Below are 15383 nucleotides of genomic sequence, written 5' to 3'. Positions count from 1 at the left end.
GTTTACCTTCGGTGCCTTTTCTTCGGCCACCTGAGTCCCAGTAACCATTGTTTTCTTCCACGCTACACCCCTAGATAAAGGTTTTCTTTTTGACTGCATGTTGGGATCGCTTGGAGACGTTTTGGTTTTTGGTACCACTCGTTGAGATTGGTTTATTTGGTATGGGGGTGTGACCCGAGCATTGGAATTTTTTAGAGCTCCCCAGGTGATTCTCGTGTGCAGGAGTTTGAAGCCACCAGTCTCCATCTGTGCTTCGCACACTTGATTGGCATAGGAATCCTCTGGGGAGCTTGTTAAAATGCAGATTCAAATTAGGTCGGTCTGGGCTGGGACATGAGGTTCTGTCCTTTCTAATAAGCTCCCAGGTAGTCTGCGCACAGCTTGGTTGAAAGGGTGCAGGTTCTCTGAATTGGATGACTAAGAGCTCTTAACCGGTCCCCCGTCCCCCCCTTCCATCTTCCATTCTTCACACCGCATCCATGGTGATTACTCTAAACAATCTAATGCAGCGGGCAAGATACCTGAGTGGCTCAGTCCGGTAAACATTGGACTTGGCTCAGGTCATGATTTCATGGTTTGTGGGTTAGAGCTCGTATAGGGCCCTACGCTGGCAGTGTGGAGCCTGCTTCGGAATTTCTCTTTCCCTCTCTCTGTCCCTCTCCCACATGTGCTCTCTCTCAAAAATGAAATAAACAATCTAATGCAGAAATCTTAGAAGAGTCAATTGGGAAAACAGGAAGAAAGTCGTTTGACATCGACCAAGGATTTTTAAAAGAAATTTGTCTTAAATTATAAAAATATTTCAAAGCATCATGTATAACTTTGAACTACTGTAAACATAGAACATTAAAGAAATTAATGTATTTGATTCCGTTCTGAAACACTGTCTAGCCATCTAATCAGGTGTTTATGAAGCCTTTAGTATCATGGGGGAAGCAAAAAAGCAACAACAGAAACCTATAAAAGTTTCAACTAGGTAAAAATATATGGGAAGATAAATATAAAATCTCTGGGGAGTGATTTCCTTTTTGATTTATCGTTTTTCACATATTTAACCATTTTCTATAACGAGCGTCTTATTACCTTTATAAGGAATAAAAGGTCGTATCCAGCCCTATAACATGGAAGCCCCTTTGCTACATGGTGGTTCCTGTCTGCTTCTCAAGCCTCACTGCTCATCACTCCTGCCTATATTAGTTTGTGACCTCCTCAAATATTCCTTGTCCCCAGGACTTCGATTCTGCTCTTGATGCTAGAAAATGCCTCCTTTCCTCCATCTTTGCTAGATTTACTCCTAGAGACCCTTTAAGTCTTAGATACAGCCACATTGCCTGCCTTCCTTCCCTCCCCAAGTGTATTCACTGCCTGTCCTGTGTTTTTACAACACCCCAGGAGCATCCATCCTGACTCAGTTTCTTTCTTGGTTTTCTTGACCTCTCTTCACTCCCATTTTTGGCTCCCGTTAACTAACCTAAACTGCTAGGGTTGCTCAGGGCTTGGCCCCAAGACCTCTCTTAGGTTCTCTCCCTAAGTGAGTACCTCGGTTCCCATGAGTTTATATACCATCTTTATACTTAAGATTCTCAACTGTTTGTCTCCAGCCTTGACCTCTTCCCTGAACTCCAGATTTGAATATCCACAGTGCCTAGCTGACATATCCTCTGAGGTTTTGCACAAACATCTCAAATTGAACACGCTCGTAAAAAGGCCCTTGATTTTTGCTTCCAGACCTGATCCTTTCCACTGCAGGCCCCCCAAACTTTCTCAATACACTGGCACTATGATTGACTCAGGGGTCCAAGAAGGAAATCTAGGTGTCATCTTGATTTACCCTCTCCTCATTCCATAATTTCATTAGCACATCCTGTCAATGCGATGTCCAAAATACACATTGATTCTGCCCCTTTTCTCCATCGCTGCTATGACTTTAGTACAGGCTGTCATTCCTACCTGCAGTCCTGCAAAAGACTGACTATCTGGTTTAACTTCTACTATTGCTTCCCCTCTAATCCTTTTTCCATACAGCCGGCAGAGTGACCTTAAGGTCATGAAGCAGAACATGTCCTCCTGCTCTAAGTACTGCCCAGTGTACCTAGAATAAAATCCAAACCTTAAATAGCTTACCAAGCCTTAAGTGACTGGAACGCTGCCACCCTAACCTTACTTTGTGCCACTCTCACTGTTCTCTAGGACTTTTTCCATGCATGAAGAAATCTTTCATGGTGCATCTCCTATGTGCCAGGCACCGTCTGAGGTACCTAAAATAGGTAAGAAAGAAAGACTCTGTCTTCATAGAATTTATATCCTAGTGGGAGAAGCAGATAATAAGTAAGTATCTTAAGGCAACTCTAAATTACTTTCTAGAGGACAAGCTCTTGTCTCTCTTCACATGGCTACCTTCTTATCGCTTGGGTCTTCTTCCACTTCTTCAGAGGCCTCTCCTGGTTGCCCTATCTAAAGCAGTTAACTCTTGCCTTCCATTCTCTCCTATGCACTAAATGCACTTCCCACATTTTATAGTTACCTTGTCTGGTTTTGGATCTTGATCAATTTCAGATCCAAATTTATAGAATGCATTAGACTTTTTTGTAAATCATGTTTCCTTTATTTTTTCGTCTTCAATCCCACTAACTGCAGGGGACAGATTAGACCTTTTCTATTCAAGAGGTACCACCGTGTCTACTATTTTAGGAACAGCTCTTCAGGGGCCTAGTAAGTTCCGAACTTCTCATAATAACAGCACAATGTTACCTGCCTTCTTTACTCTCCTCTCACAAGTATATAGTGAAGTTTCTCAGAGGATACACAACTCAGATACTGCAATAGACTCAATGAAGAAACAGAGGATCTTCTCAAGGTGACATCAAAGAGATTTGAAAAAACATAGGGCACCTGGGTGGCACCTGGGTCAGTTAAGCGTTTGACTCTTGATTTTGGCTCAGGTCATGATCTCATGGTTGTGAGATGGAGCCCCGTGTTGGGCTCCACATAAGATTCTCTCCCCCTCTTCCTCTGCCCCTCCCACATGCAAGCAAGAAAACCTCCACACTTGGCCCTTCATCTTTTGTAAAAGTTATCTTTCATAAAAATGTTACTTATGTTAACATGTAACTTTTATTTAAAAATTATTTTAAAATCTCTAGGTTTTAACTTCTATATGGTAAATATAACTAAAACTACACATATGTAAATCCACTGTAAATAGAAGCTTTACATTCTCAATAATTTTTAAGAGTGTAGAAGAGTTGAGACTAAAAAGTTTGAGGATCTTGGTAAATTCTGGCTATAAATGGAGAGGGAAATCAAAAGCCAGAGGCCTACATCCATGTTCTCAAGGAAAACAGACAGAATTATGCCAACCCCCCTGTCTTTTTTCATGAAGACCACTGCAAACATAGTATCTGGAGACCCATGGGCTGTCTTCTGTTTCATTTGAATGTTCTTCAAGAGGCAGAAAATAGAATGGACAGTGGAAAATGTGAATTTAAATGAAATAATGCACATAAAGTGTTTAGAATAAGAAGCAGTCAAGAAAAATTAAGTTTACCAAAAAAGCATTAAGAATATGAGTTCAAAATTCACATTCACTGTGAGACCTTGGATAAATTATATTAACTTCTCTGAATCTTTTCCCACATGTAGAACACAGAAATAATAGAGGCAATATTGCTCTGGGCATTTTGCAACTACTCGGGGAGTTATGGTGAGGTCACAATTAAAATATGAGATAATGGGGGCGCCGGGGTGGCTCAGTCGGTTAAGTGGCCAACTTCAGCTCAGGTCATGATCCCGCGGCCCGTGAGTTCGAGCCCCGGGTCGGGCTCTGTGCTGACAGCTCCGAGCCTGGAGCCTTTTTCAGATTCTGTGTCTCCCTCTCTCTGACCCTCCCCCATTCATGCTCTGTCTCTGTCTCAAAAATAAATAAACGTTAAAAAAATTAAAAAATGAGATAATTAAAGCAGACAATGGTATTGTTTGTGACATGGTTACTGTTATTTTAGAAATCCTGACATTTTACCACACTTTGTTTTGTGCTGATCCTTTTTTATTTTAATCCTTAAAAATTCCGACATATAAAAGCTTTCAGTTTGTGATGAAGTATGTTGTGTCCTCTCAAGACTTTCACAGTATTATATATTGGCGTTTATTTCTATTTGTATACTTGGCTCTGTCCTTTAGGCAATATCAGACACGTAGATAGGCAAAATTATAATTTGACATAACCTCTTGCTTTACTGGTAAAAGTGCTCATGTTTTTAAATATACGTGATACTGGTAAGTGCGTGAAAAGATTATCAGGATGTTCATCAAAAATATCTTAATGGTTGTTACTCTGAGTTGTAGAATATAGGATGTTTTAGATTTTCTTCTTTTGCAATTTGAATTTTATAATGGATGTGTATCATTTTAGAATTAGAAGAATGCTAAAGCTATCTTTACCTTGAAAAAGTAAAACACAAGAGAAGTTAATTGGCAGACCTTCCCTCACTCAGAAGAAAAAAATCCTGTTACATGAGGACGCAAGGAAATTTGGAGTACATTCATTAGCCAGAGCACCACTGGTGACAATTTCAACTCTTATATGTTTCGGGAAGAAAATCATGCAAAGCTGACTAATAAAGCCAGAAGCAGTGGTATTCCTTTCCTTTTTTATGTTTCTAAACAAACCATAAAATATGTAAAAGATGTACTTACTGGCCATTGTCCTATAGAATACAAAGATGACTTATTGTTTCTTCCATGTAATTCACTTATTCAATAGACCTTTACTTAACACCTATATGTTCAGGTAGTGACCTAGGGCCTGGGACATAATAGTGACTAAGATGGTCTTTGCTCTCACAATACTTACTAATCTAGTAAAGACAGCAAATAACTAAATTATTCCATGGATATGGAAGAAAAGAAAACTCTTGAATAAATCTTTATGATATTTTATTCTACAGGTTTCATTAATCTACTTCAGGCGTTGACAAACATTTTCCGTAAAGAGCCAGACAGTAAGTATTTCAGAGTTTGTGGGCCACACAGTCTCTGTTGCAACTATTCAATCTGCCATGATAGTGTGAAGACAGCCACCAACAATACATATACCATTAAGCCTGGCTATATTTTAATAAAATTTTATTTACAAAAATAGGAATGGCATCGAATTGACACACTGGCCACAGTTTGCCAGTGCCTGATCTAGTTGAAAGAGCTAACAGTAACTACAAAATAAAATCCTAAAGCACTTTCCAAAGCATAACTGAAAGCATAGACTTAGCAGTTCAACTAGTTCAGATGCTATTTTCCTATTTTCTGAAAATAATTTATATTTATTTATTTGATTTCAAAGTTTTTATAACTTTGGAAAAGATCCTAAAAAATAACTAAGTACTCATCCTTAATCAAAAGTGTATGCCTTTGAGCCTGCTTCTTTGTGGACTCAGAATCGTATCTGAATTCTTTTTCTGTCAATAATTTGATACAGAATAAATGAAAAACCTTGAGTTTGGTTTCTGTATCTTTAGAAATAGAATATTACCGCCACGTAAGTCCATAGAAATAAACTATAATGAAAAAGCACCTCCACAGTTTGAACAAGATAAAAACAGCACAATTTTTAAATTTGACCACTGAGTAAAGGTATTTCCTCTTCTCAAATCTTCTGGGAACCAGGAAAGAAATGAATGGAAAATTCTCTCTTGATAATAGAGTCTGATGTGCACTGCTCACCTTCTAGTTCTTTTTTCAATATTCACAGGTGAGTTGTCTTGTTTTACTTAGTGAATGAATGACCTTCTCATTAGTAACCCAGTGAGTATCTCAATGCACTAGTGAATGTTCTCTATTGAACAGAATGTGGCTAGCCGTCTCTTCAAAAACAAACAAACCAACCTTTTAATTTCAAAAGAAAAACATATTTGTTAGAGAGAAAAATCAAATTAAACAAAACTGTAAAAAGTAAAAGTGCCACCCTATAATATTTCTGTCCACAGAAAGGCCACTGTTAGAGGAGTTTGATGGGTAGCCTTCTAGACTTTGTATTCTATGCTTGTCACACACATATCTATACACAATTGTTGAGTTTATGAATTTACTTGTTTAAGCAAAAATGGTATCTTACTTTGCACATGGTTCTCCAACTTTTTTCATCTACTATCAAAGACTTTTAAATTGTTCTTAATTCATGATCTAGTAAGAATAAAAGACTTCTTCAAACTTGAAGTTATAGAAACAAAAGTTTTTAAAAAACACAATGTTAAATTTCCAGTAAAATTTCCTGCAATCCACTCAATTTAATTCTAAATAGCTTCATGATAGAAAAAGTTCCTTGTATTTCTCACTACTAAAGGTCCTTATATTTCCCATCGTAAGTGGAAAACAAAAAAAGGTTGCAACACTTACCAATATATTGTATTTTAATAGAAACATATATAGTTCATTCAAAAAAGTATTTTTATATAAACATTGCTTATAGACAAAACCAAATAATAACGATATTCTAGTTCTAAAAAATTCCTGGTTTCTCTAAAACACTAAGATGCCACTTCAATAGTGATTGCTTCGCATTTTCCAGTCTCTTGATCTGTGCATGTCACATGTAAAGATCCATCCCTAAAACAAACAAACAAACAAACAAAAAATAACATTTCATAAGCTCATTTCATAAAAGCAGAAAGCTCTTAAGAGATTATTTGAGGACTTTGAGTAAACAAGAGATAATTTTCGAAAGAAGAGTATTGAGATCAAGAAGAAACAATTTCAGAGTCTAAACTTAGTGTCATATGCTACAATTATGTAGTTCTTAAAAATTTCTTCCTACACCACTGAGACAGAAGTTGTATTCTTTGAAAACCACAATGATAACTATCTTCAGTTTAAGACTTTATGCAAACGGAGAAGACGCATCATGCCATTTTCAAGCACAGGCCAAGGCAAACCTACCCTAATGAATTTGACATGCTTGCTAAATAAGTATGCTCATGGAATGAACTGTCTGTTCCTAATGTTAATTTGGAAACAATTTACTTGCAAGACATATTGTTATGGATGGTCAGTTGTTAGTGAAACAGTAATAGCTGGATTTAATAAGTAATTTATTTCCTAGAGATTTTCTGTAGCAATACTGAAATAAACTTATCCTTTCATAGGACAAATAATATGAATCATGTAAACCTTAGAAAATTATATTTAAAATTGATAAAAATTATATCTCAAACTTGCATGGACCAGTTTTTAGGTTGACCAGACCAAAACAGAATTCATAAAAAATTCAGAATGAAAATGATTTGAGATACACTTCTTTTTGTAAAATACAGTTAATTGTGCAGGGCAAAAAATATAATTCACTGATAAAATCTTTGTAAGCTTCTAATACATGATGTTCCTGGAATAACAATGGGTGGAGAATCAATCAATGAACAAAAAAGGTCAAGCTCCAAAGTAAATTTTCTTAATATCAGAAGTAGTTTAATTTTGTACCTTTTCATAGTAAGAACAGCCAATATATCACGTAATCCATTTTCTTTTTTATCTAGATCCTGGAGTACAACCTGTTTATGTAAAAATAATACAAAGATGATTTAGTACTTTGATATATTAATAAATTGATGCATCAATTATTCCAACAGACCAAATTTTACTCATTACTGGAACAAACCTTTTCAAATAGGGCAGTTCTCAATTTTTCTACCATTTACCAGAATCTGAAAATAGGATTAAGCTTTCCTAAGTGGAAATGTCTCCTCTAGAAGGACACCATATATATCTGTTCCTCTTAAATGTCATGTCCTAGACTAAAATGATTGTTTCTATGAAATATTCTTTGTCTCAGAAAATAAAGACTGCTTTTCCTTTTTGATAATTAAGCCATTTCCAGTAACATGTAAGTTATATTTTGGTATATACTCCTTTTTTAAATATAAGTTTATTTATTTATTTTGAGAGAGAGCAAGGGAGGGGCAGAGAGAGGGGGAGAAAAAGAATCCCAAGCAGGTTCTGCACTGTCAGCACAGAGCCCGACACAAGGCTCGAACCCACGAACCGCATGATCATGACCTGAGCCAAAATTGAGAGTCAAACGCTTAACCAACTGAGCCACCCAGGTGCCGATATTTTGGTATACACTTACTACATGTACTTTTAAAAATTCAAATATTTTAAATACACTTGGAAAACCAATTTAAAGAAACACATGGCAAATTCTTTTGTACAACTAAGATTACACTTGTACATTTGTACCAACGAGATATTAATGAATTTACTATAAAATGCTTTGGTTTCGTAAAAAAAAGGTATACCAATAAACCAAGTTTGGCAGTGACTTTTCAGATTTGCCAATATCAAGTTTTATGACCTTAGGCAAGCACCATGTACCTTGATTTACTCATTTGTAAAATGAGGAGGCTAGAACAGATGGGATCTCTAAAAGAACATCTTCCAAATTCAGTATTAGGTGACTAACTCTGTTCCTGGCATCTGTAAGTTAGGATACGGTGACAACAGCTGCAGCCTCGGAGGAGTGTATGAAGGGAAATAAATGCACAGGAGAGAGAAGCTGAGGGAATACTAAGACAGCCAAATGAATTTAGAAATACAGTACACAGGGGCACCTGGGTGGCTCAGTCGGCTGAGCGTCTGACTTCGGCTCAAGTCATGATCTCGCGGCTCACGAGTTCAAGCCCCGCGTCGGGCTCTGTGCTGACAGCTCAGAGCCTGGAGCCTGTTTCGGATTCTGTGTCTCCCTCTCTCTCTGCACCCCCCCCCCCACATGTACTCTGTCTCTCTCTGCCTCTCAAAAATAAAACTAATAAAAAATTTTAAAAAATACAGTACACAGGAAAGTGCTTGTACAGTAATTCACATCAGAAACATCTGGATGAGCTTTTGAAAGCTTGACTAGTCGAAGGAGCCCCACTCCACTAGATTCTAAGATGTCTGAGGTGCAGCCCAGATATGTTATGTATGTGTGTGTGTGTTTTCATCATTCTTTCGTTGAAATCAGAGAATAGATATAATGCTGAAGACACTACACGTTCTCTTCAGTTACCCACATTTGTTTTTCACTATAGAAGTATTTCATGCTCAGGTCCTGTGCTGCTTGTTAAAGACTCAGTACAAAGTGGTAACAAGTAAAAAAAGAAAAAAGAAACCCTCTTGGTACCTTCAAATCTACCCACTGTTAGATTTCCTAAATATAGTTGAAATACTTATAGATATTTTCTCTATCTATGCTTGGATATTTATACACACACCGTCACAAACACCACCTCCCTCACACACACTCATGCTCTCAAACTTTTTATTTAAACACAAATGACATCATACTGTAAATAAAGCTCTGCCGTCTTTGTATGTGTGTTTTAATGTAATTATATTTGGGGGGCATGTTTCTAAGCAGATAATGTGGCTCCATTTCATTCCTATTAAAGGATGCAGAGGACTCTATAGTATGAAATAGGAATGTGGTATTTTGAAAAAGCAAAGGTGTCTGTATCAGAGGCAGAATGGTAATAATGGCAAGAGCAAGCGCCAGGAATAAAACCAACTGAGGATAAATTTTAGCTCAACCAGGAGAAGAACAAGGTATTTATTGCCATGAGCTTGTTTTTCAGTCATCTATAAAATGACCATAATAATGTCTATCTCACAGCACTTTGAGATTAGGTTTGTAAATTGCCTAATCAGCACGTGGCACGTAGTAAACAAAAAAATCATTTTCCCTACTGCTTACATTTTACCAAGGAGGGCCAAGAGTACAAAGATAAACAGAAAAAAATACATATTGTATTTTATTTTCTTGTGACTTTTTGAAATTAAAATTGCTTATTTCTTCTCTAGGTAGTGGGGCTCCTGGGTGGCTCGGCAGGTTAGGCACCCAACTCTTGGTTTCAGCTCAGGTCACTATCTCACAGTTCCCAGTTTTTGAGTTTGAGCCCTGTGTGGGGCTCTGCACCGACAGTGCAGAGCCTGCTTGGGATTCTCTCTCTCTCTCTCTCTCTCTCTCTCTCTCTCTCCCTCTCCCTCTCCCTCTCCCTCTCCCTCTCCCTCTCCCTCTCCCTCTCTCCCTCCCTCCCCACTCACGCTCCTTCTCTCTCAAAATAAATAAATAAAATTTTTAAAAAAGTAAGTAGGGGCTCCTGGGTGGCTCAGTTGTTTGAGCATTAGACTCTTCTTTTCGGCTCAGGTCATGATCTCCCAATTTCGTGAGTTCAAGCCCCACATTGGGCTCCATGCTGGTAGTGCAGAGTGTGCTTGAGATCCTATCTCTGCCCTTCCCCTACTGGTGCTGTCTCTCTCTCTCTCTCTCTCAAAATAAATAAACTTAAAAAAAACCTAAAATATTAAAAAAATTAAAAATAAATAAAAATTTTAAAAAGTAAGAATTCATTCATAAAAATGTGTTAGATACCCTATATACATTTTATGTTAATAGATATTAAGTTGAGTTAATGCAGAAGGAAAAGTTAAGCAGCTTCACATGACTAATTCATTGTCTAATTTTATGTATTCACCTGTGCGAACTTGTCTTCCTCTTTTGCAGAGTTTTTCCCCTCAGACTCATAGAGTTCAAGGCATACTGAAGATATACTTCCGGGGGCTTGTAATGTGTGTTGTCTTCGAGCTGGCAAAGGAGTCCCTGATGGGAACAGTACTGTGAAGCTTTTGGCTCCTGATTCATCGACTCCCTGATAAGCAGAAAAATAATATACGTATCCTTTGATATTTACCATTACAATTATAAAGCCATTCCTATTATAAATGTAATACTTATTCCTGACTGACAACATAGGCAAAGAACACAGAAATGATCCTGAATCCCAACCTACTTCACTTAACAATAAATTGAAACATGTATCCCTCTATCTGTATGTGAAGCTTCTGATTAAAATTACAATTAAGAAATTAACATGCTAGGTAAATGCTAACTTAAAGAACATAAGAAACTCATTAAACGTAAAATTATAAATGTAAATTTAAAATTTTTACCAGTATACAAGGTTTTACTGTAAAAACATGGTATATATAAATAACTATGGCAATAAATTTATACTACTTTTATGGAAAAGTAAAGAAAAGCTAAACATACCTTAACTAAAATATCTTTGGCTGAACACTCTATCTTAAGAGACTCTTCGACTAAAAGGTTTTCTTTGCCAGTAAGAATCCCTGCTTCTATAGCTGCACCTATAGGGATGACTTCATCAGGAGGGACAGAATTCAGAAGCTCAACATTTGGGAAAAGATCTTTAATCAGCTGCTGTAGCCTTGGGATGCGAGAAGACCCTCCACAAAGAACAACCTAGAAAATAAAAATAATTTTTAGGTTTTTACTTTTAGAACAATGGTTGTTTCTCAGAATTAAGTGTTATAGGTTCAGCCATCTTTACCACATATAATGGTAAATACAAGCCCTATTTTATCATACATTATATTGTGCTTAAAATACATATAAATATATATTTAATATATTGTTGGTATTTAACAAATTCTTTACTCATAAACCACAAAATTGAAAAAGGAGCAATCTCGGGGCGCCTGGGTGGCTCAGTCGGTTGAGCGTCCGACTTCGCTCAGGTCACGATCTCACGGTCCGTGAGTTCGAGCCCCGCATCAGGCTCTGTGCCGACAGCTCAGAGCCTGGAGCCTGCTTCAGATTCTGTGTCTCCCTCTCTCTCTGGCCCTCCCCCCATTCATGCTCTGTCTCTCTCTGTCTCAAAAATAAATAAATGTTAAAAAAAAAAAAATTTTTTTTAAAATAAAAAGGAGCAATCTCACCACACATTAGAAGTACAGTACAGCCACATACACGTGGCTCGTGAGTAATTTTGGGCATATGAGGCTTAACCATAAATCTCATTTAAACAGGAAATATATTAATACTTTGTATTATTCCAGTACTTCTAAAAGAAATGTTTGTGGGGTGCCTGGGTGGTTCAGTCAGTTAAGCGTCCGACTTTGGCCCAGGTCACGATCTCACAGTCTGTGAGTTCGAGCCCCGCGTCGGGCTCTGTGCTGACAGCTTAGAGCCTGGAGCCTACTTTGGATTCTGTGTGTGTCTCTCTCTCTGCCCCTCCCCTGCTCATGCTCTGTCTCTCCCTGTCTCAAAAATAAATAAAAACATTAAAAAATTAAAAAAAAATGTTTGCATAAATCTTACAGCATTTTTGTGACAATCTGTCTTCACCATGGAAGAATACTAAATTTTCTTGAGGAAGAAGATGTTTTATACAAATACATTTTAAGCTCTTGGTGCCATCTGATTAAATACGTTGTCTCTAAAGAACTTTATATAAAATTGCTCCTTTATGAGCTTGTCCACACATCTAGCACCCCAACTTTTATGGCTGTCATGTGAGGGGATGGGGCTCCAAATCACCCAGCTCTGCCAGTCAGAGGGGCTGGCATTCATGAGTCCCACAGGACTATCCAAAACAAAGAAGCAGTTTTTAAATCAGTGAAGCAGCACCCCGTGCCCCGTGGCTAGATACCTGGGCTCAGCACAGACAGAGCCAGGCAAAAATACCCATTTTCCAATTTCTTCCTGGAAGAGGTTTAACTGCATACTTCCCAGGTGCCACCTGAGAGTTTGGCTTCCAATCAGCCGGTATGGAAGTCCTGACTACGATCCTCCTCTTTGGGACACTTACAGTGGTTGGCACACTGTCAACCACTGAGAGCCGCTAAGAACAGGAATGGCAGCTTAGGCATAAAGGTTTGAGAGGCAACCAGGAACTTAGGCTGGGCTGATGGACAAAGTTCATTTCCTATGTAAGTCCAGTGTACCTAGGTTGGAAGAGATGACGGTTTTATGTAATGCACAGAAACCAATATAGACAGTCAATATATGTATTCCAAACAAAATAACAAAAGAATTCTATTCAGAAACCTATCTTAATAAAACAAAAGTAAGTGATTTTCCCAACAGAGTTAAAAATAAGAGTAATAAAGATGATCACTAAGGTCAGGAGAGTGATGCATAAATAAAATGAGAATTTTAACAAAAATACAGAAAATGTTAACAAAATACCAAAGAGAAATCACAGAGCTGAAGAATACAATAACTGAACTGAAAAATTCCATACAGGGGTTCAACAGCAGACTATACCAAATGAAAGAAAGGATCTGTGAACTCACAGACAGGATAGAGGAATTCATCTAAACAGAGGAGCAAAAAGAAAAAAAAAATGAAAAAGAATTAAGATAGCTTAAGGGACTTACAGGATCAACAGTTAGCACACTAACACACATATTATAGGGGCCCCGGAAGAAAAAAAGAAAGAAAAAGGAGCAGAAAGCTTATTAAAAAGGGTGAAAACTTACCTAACCTGGGGAAAGAAAGATCCAGATCCAATAGGCACAAAAATTACCAAATAAGATGAATAAAGAGATCCACAATGAGACACATTATAATGAAAGTGTCAAAAGTTAAAGACAAAGAGAGAATCTTAAAAGCCCCAAGAGAAAAGCAACTTGTTACAAGGGAACTCCCGTAAGATGATAAGCAGATATTTCAACAGAAATCTTGGAGACCAGGAGGGATATATTCAAAGTGCTGAAAGAGAAAAACCTGTCAGCCAAGAATAATCTACCCAGCAAAGCTGTCCTTCAAAGAATGTTGATTAATAACATGAAAGCATATGAAACTATAAAACCACTGGTAATGGTAAATATATACAGTTGACCTTGAACAATTAGAGAGTCAGGGACACTGATCCCATGCATAGTTGAAAATCCACGTACAACATCCGACTAACCCAAAACTTAACTATTAATTGCCTACTGTTGGCCAGAAGCCTTACCATTAACACAGTCGGTAAACACATGTTTTGTATATGTATTACATACTATATTCTTACAATAAAGTAAGCGTGAGAAAAGAAAATGTTATTAAGAAAATCATGAAGAGGGGCGCCTGGGTGGCTCGGTTGAGCGTCCAACTTTGGCTCAGGTCATGATCTCGCGGTGTGTGAGATCAAGCCCTGCATTGGGCTCTGGGCTGACAGCTCGGAGCCTGGAGCCTGCTTTGGATTCTGAGTCTCCCTCTCTCTCTGCCCCTCCCCTGCTTATGCTCTGTCTCTCTCTGTCTCAAAAATAAATAGAAACATTAAAAAAAATTTTTTAAAAAATCATGAAGAAGAGAAAATACACTTACAGTACTGCACTGTGTTTATTGAAAAAAAATCCACCTATGAGTGGATCTGTGCAATTCAAACCTGTGTTGTTCAAGGAAGGGCCAACTGTGGTTAAATTCAGAATACTCTAATATTGTAATGGTAAAGGATAAGTCAGTTGTAACTCTAGTATGAAGGTTAAAAAACAAAGACAAAAATAACAGTAACTACAATAATTTGATAATGGACAAGTAATATAAAAAGATGTAAACGGTGATGTCGAAAACATAAAATGTGAAGGAGTGCAAGAATGTAGAGATTTCACATGTGTTGAAGTTATTATCAGCTTCAAATAGGCTATTATAACTACAAGATGTTTTATGTAAGTCTCATGGTAACCACAAAGCAAAACTTATAATAGATACAACAAAAGATAAAGATATCAAAGCATACCAGTAAAACCAAAGTCATCAAATCACAAAGAAAGAACAAAAGGAAGAAAGGAACAAATGAGCTACAAAATAGAAAACAATTAACAAATGGCAATAGTAAGTTTATAGTTATCAAAAATTAAATTATTTTCTGTACACTAACAACAAATTATTGGAAAGAGAAATTAAGAAGACAATCCCATTCACAAAAGCAATAAAAAGAATAAAGTATTTAGGAATAAATTTAACCAAGGAAGTGAATGATCTGTACACTGAAAACTACAAGGATATTGATGAAAGAAATTGAAGAAGACACAAATAAGTTGAAAGATATTCCATGTTTATGGATTGGAAGAATTAATATTATTAAAATATTTATATTTGTCCATTTGCATTTGTAGTATTTGTCCATATTACACAAAGTGATCTACATACAGATTCGATGCAATCTCTATCAAAACTTCAATAGCATTTTTCACAGAAATAGAAAAAACAATCCTAGAATTCACATGGAACCACAAAAGACCCGAAACAGCCAAAGCAATCTTGAGAAAGAACAAAGCTGGAGCATCACACTTCCTCATTTCAAAATACATTACAAAGCCACAGTAATCAGAACAGAATGGTATTGGCATAGAAGCAGACACACAGATCAACAGAAAAGAACAGTGAGCCCAGTAAAAAACCTACGCATATATGGTCAATTAATTTTCAACAAAGGAACCAAGAATATACAACAGAGAAAGGACAGTCTCCTTAATAAATGGAATGTGGAAAAGTGGACATCTACATGCAAGAAAATAAAACTGGACCACTATGTTACACCACACACAAAAAATAACTCAAATTGAAG

The 15383-nt window shown here is 37.1% G+C and overlaps 1 protein-coding gene across 1 annotated transcript in view; it reads right to left on the bottom strand.

Moving 5' to 3' along the window:
• Positions 1 to 4918: 4918 nt before the first annotated feature.
• Positions 4919 to 15383, bottom strand: part of HSPA14 (heat shock protein family A (Hsp70) member 14) — a 43809-nt gene continuing 33344 nt past the window's right edge. The window contains exons 11-14 of the mRNA XM_043563745.1: positions 11075 to 11287; positions 10500 to 10673; positions 7468 to 7538; positions 4919 to 6600 (exon numbers count right to left, since the gene is read on the bottom strand). Coding sequence (XP_043419680.1) covers positions 6522 to 6600; positions 7468 to 7538; positions 10500 to 10673; positions 11075 to 11287 — 537 coding nt within the window. The 3' untranslated portion in view covers positions 4919 to 6521. The remainder of the gene's footprint in view (positions 6601 to 7467; positions 7539 to 10499; positions 10674 to 11074; positions 11288 to 15383) is intronic.

This window comes from Prionailurus bengalensis, chromosome B4, assembly GCF_016509475.1.
Source record: "Prionailurus bengalensis isolate Pbe53 chromosome B4, Fcat_Pben_1.1_paternal_pri, whole genome shotgun sequence".
Taxonomy (NCBI): domain Eukaryota; kingdom Metazoa; phylum Chordata; class Mammalia; order Carnivora; family Felidae; genus Prionailurus; species Prionailurus bengalensis.
The sequence above is the reverse complement of the archived record's forward strand: the minus strand, read 5'-3'. Positions and strand labels throughout refer to the sequence as shown.